General features: G+C 44.4%; 1 protein-coding gene across 1 annotated transcript; it reads right to left on the reverse strand.

The window, feature by feature from the left end:
• Window positions 1-521: 521 nt before the first annotated feature.
• LOC119367433 (putative disease resistance RPP13-like protein 1) lies at window positions 522-1991 on the reverse strand. The gene has a single exon (XM_037632948.1). The coding sequence runs from the start codon at window positions 1989-1991 to the stop codon at window positions 522-524; it is 1470 nt and encodes a 489-aa protein (XP_037488845.1).
• Window positions 1992-2818: the final 827 nt, after the last annotated feature.

Here is a 2818-nt window from a genome sequence, read left to right on the forward strand (position 1 = left end):
CAACCGCGACTAAAGGCCTTTGGGCACCTTTAGTCCCGGTTGGCCTGGCCAACCGCGACTAAAGCCCGCGAGCGCCCTGGGCCCAGGCATTTGGTCGCGGTTCATCTGCCGAACCACGACTAAAGACTTCATTAGTCGCGGTTCCTACAGTTTCGCGACTAATGGGGCTGGACGGAAGCCTCTTTTTCTACCAGTGGATCAGTAAAAACAAAATTTGAACCAAAACTATGCAATGGTGATAATACATAGACCTTTTTCTTCGTAGTCTAGTTTCTGTGCCATTAGTTAGCCACCTTCTTGGGACTAGCTAGAGACTGTGAGGACTGTTAGTAGGTACTGCCACTTTAGATGTTATTCGTTATCTAAGAAGAGCAGGTGGACTGTTGAATCTGATAAAATATACATAGCCAGTGGTATACACGAACACATCCGTTTAACTCCATAGCCACATGAACACACCTGTTTGTCACGTTTTAAAAAAAAATACAACAAGAGTTACATTACAGAGTTCTGAAGCAAAATTAGATCGGCACTCCTCGTCGCTTCCTCCCTGGCAAGGCACTACTACCTTCATGTGTATCCTGAGCACGACTTGTAACAAAATGAACAAATGATTTATGAGGCGGTATCCTTGATTCCCATGCAATTAGACGGAAGTTTCCTTCCGGTGTAACACTAGGATCTGCCAGAAGTTCCACCAATGTCACACTTGGTGATTCCTCCTTGATTGGAACATTACTTGTCATGGTAAGTGGATGCAAGGCGAAGTCCGTGATGTCCACTGGATGGCCTTGTTCTATAAGCATACTTGGGTGTACACCATGTATGGAGAGGTTTCTTTTAACGTATCTTACCCCCTTATCAAATAAGCAACGCCAAAACTGAACACTGAGGTTCATTCTCAACACATATGCGAATGTATTTATTGCGACAAGTGAACCTTGCTTACTGTGCAACTCCTTGGCAAACTCATCTGCTAATTGTACTAGTCGTGGATGTTCTGCAGGGTCTGCGCTACCGAATGCCAGCGTCTTGAATAGGTACCTCAACTCGTCGTAAGACAAAACACCTAGGAAAATAGGCTTCACAGACCCAAACCGGGCTAATCTTTTAAGTTTACTTATAATGATGATCTTGCTTCCACCTCTCATTCTATTGAGAAACAAGTGAAACTTTTTCCAATCATCGTCACCTACATCAGAAGCAAACTCAATAACTACCAATATCGTCCCAGACATGGTCCTTCCGTGGTCAAGTATTGTCAAGAGTCTATCTCCATTCAAGTGCAAAATAGAGAAGCGTGACCGAACCCTTTCGTCGCCACACACATGAGCAACCAATGTTTTCTTCCCAACTCCAAAACCACCTATGATCGGAAGAACTGCCGGTGCATGATCACCAGGAGGGTTCTTGTGCTCCAACAAGAAGCTCAAGAGCTTTTGTTTCTCAGTATGTCGGCTGAACATGAAGTTTTTTGTGTAAAGATAAACATCATATGGCCTACGAGACATGTGCTCGCATCCACCCAGAAGCACTACAAATTCTGCCATGTTAGCAACAACAATTTCTAAGCTTTTCAAGGCACCATCTGACTCGAGGCGCATGGCCTTCTCATCCTTCTCAGCTTTTGTTCGAGAACGCTTGACAGGAATAGATAAGTACAAGCTGCTGCTAGATGGGTCATTGATGCTAACCTCGTCAATGCCTGGACTGCCTTGGAGGTTTCGGTAGCTCAAGGTGTCCAGCACACGGTATCCTTTGTACATGGCCTCCGACAGTGTCTTGAGCTGCAACAACATCCCAGTATTTGTTATGTACCGCGCATCTGCTTCCTCGACGATCATGCTGACTCTCATCAGGAGGTTCTGCAATCTCTCCACCAGCTTCTCCTCTGACTGTGCATGGCTCAAGGAGGAGTGGTACTTGTTCATCAGGAAGGAGATGAAACGACTCACTAGTTCACCTGCGACTACAGATATTGAAGCCTCCATGGCAAGCAACAACACACTTAATGAGGGAAGCTGCTGGTCGGTCTCTATGGAGTCTGGACAATTTAACCAAGCTTCTGCAAGTCTTACAGAAATTCATCAAACAGTAGAAATGTCTCCAATTGACTGTGGCGAGTTCAAGGGTGGGTGATAGACGGCTGCTAACATTTATCCTTATATACTATACATGTACCTTTACTCTGCACTTGTCTACTACCCCATGGAATACAAAAGTTGGGCTCCTAGAAAAAACATGTGAGAATGACAAGCCAACTGCCCAAGCGATATGAAAACATTGACTTGTATTTTTAAAATTCACAGGTCCAAATTAAGGTTGGTCCATACCAACGTGTACATGTTAATTATATATGTATTTCTCTTTTGTGTTGGACTCCTTTTACATTTTCCATGGCATCCAGTGCATGTTTTCTACTCGAGCAAAGTTTGACGGTGGAAACTGTTTGAGCTTTTCCAGATGAACTTCTCTAGAGAAAGCATGGCGCTACTCATTGGCAAGGAAATGGTATATACCGTTTTACCTTGGTCAGTGATGAGAATAATTTTAACTCTATACTTTAGTAGTAGTGATCTTCCGGAGGGCATTGTACCCGAAAATCTTGCAAACAAGCTACTGGCCATGTGCAAGGAGGTGGCGTAACTTGCAAGTCATCACCGTCGCCTGCATCTTCACGCCCGCCTTGTAGGGTCGCCTTGTAGGGTCAGTTTTATCGGTTGTCCTTCTAGCAAAAGACAAGTCAGGCAGAGAGTAAACAATAGTGTAGTAACTCTGGTGCTAATCCACTTATGTGATCTGCTCTGTTGCAATCAGT

This window comes from Triticum dicoccoides, chromosome 2B, assembly GCF_002162155.2.
Source record: "Triticum dicoccoides isolate Atlit2015 ecotype Zavitan chromosome 2B, WEW_v2.0, whole genome shotgun sequence".
NCBI classification, from domain to species: domain Eukaryota; kingdom Viridiplantae; phylum Streptophyta; class Magnoliopsida; order Poales; family Poaceae; genus Triticum; species Triticum dicoccoides.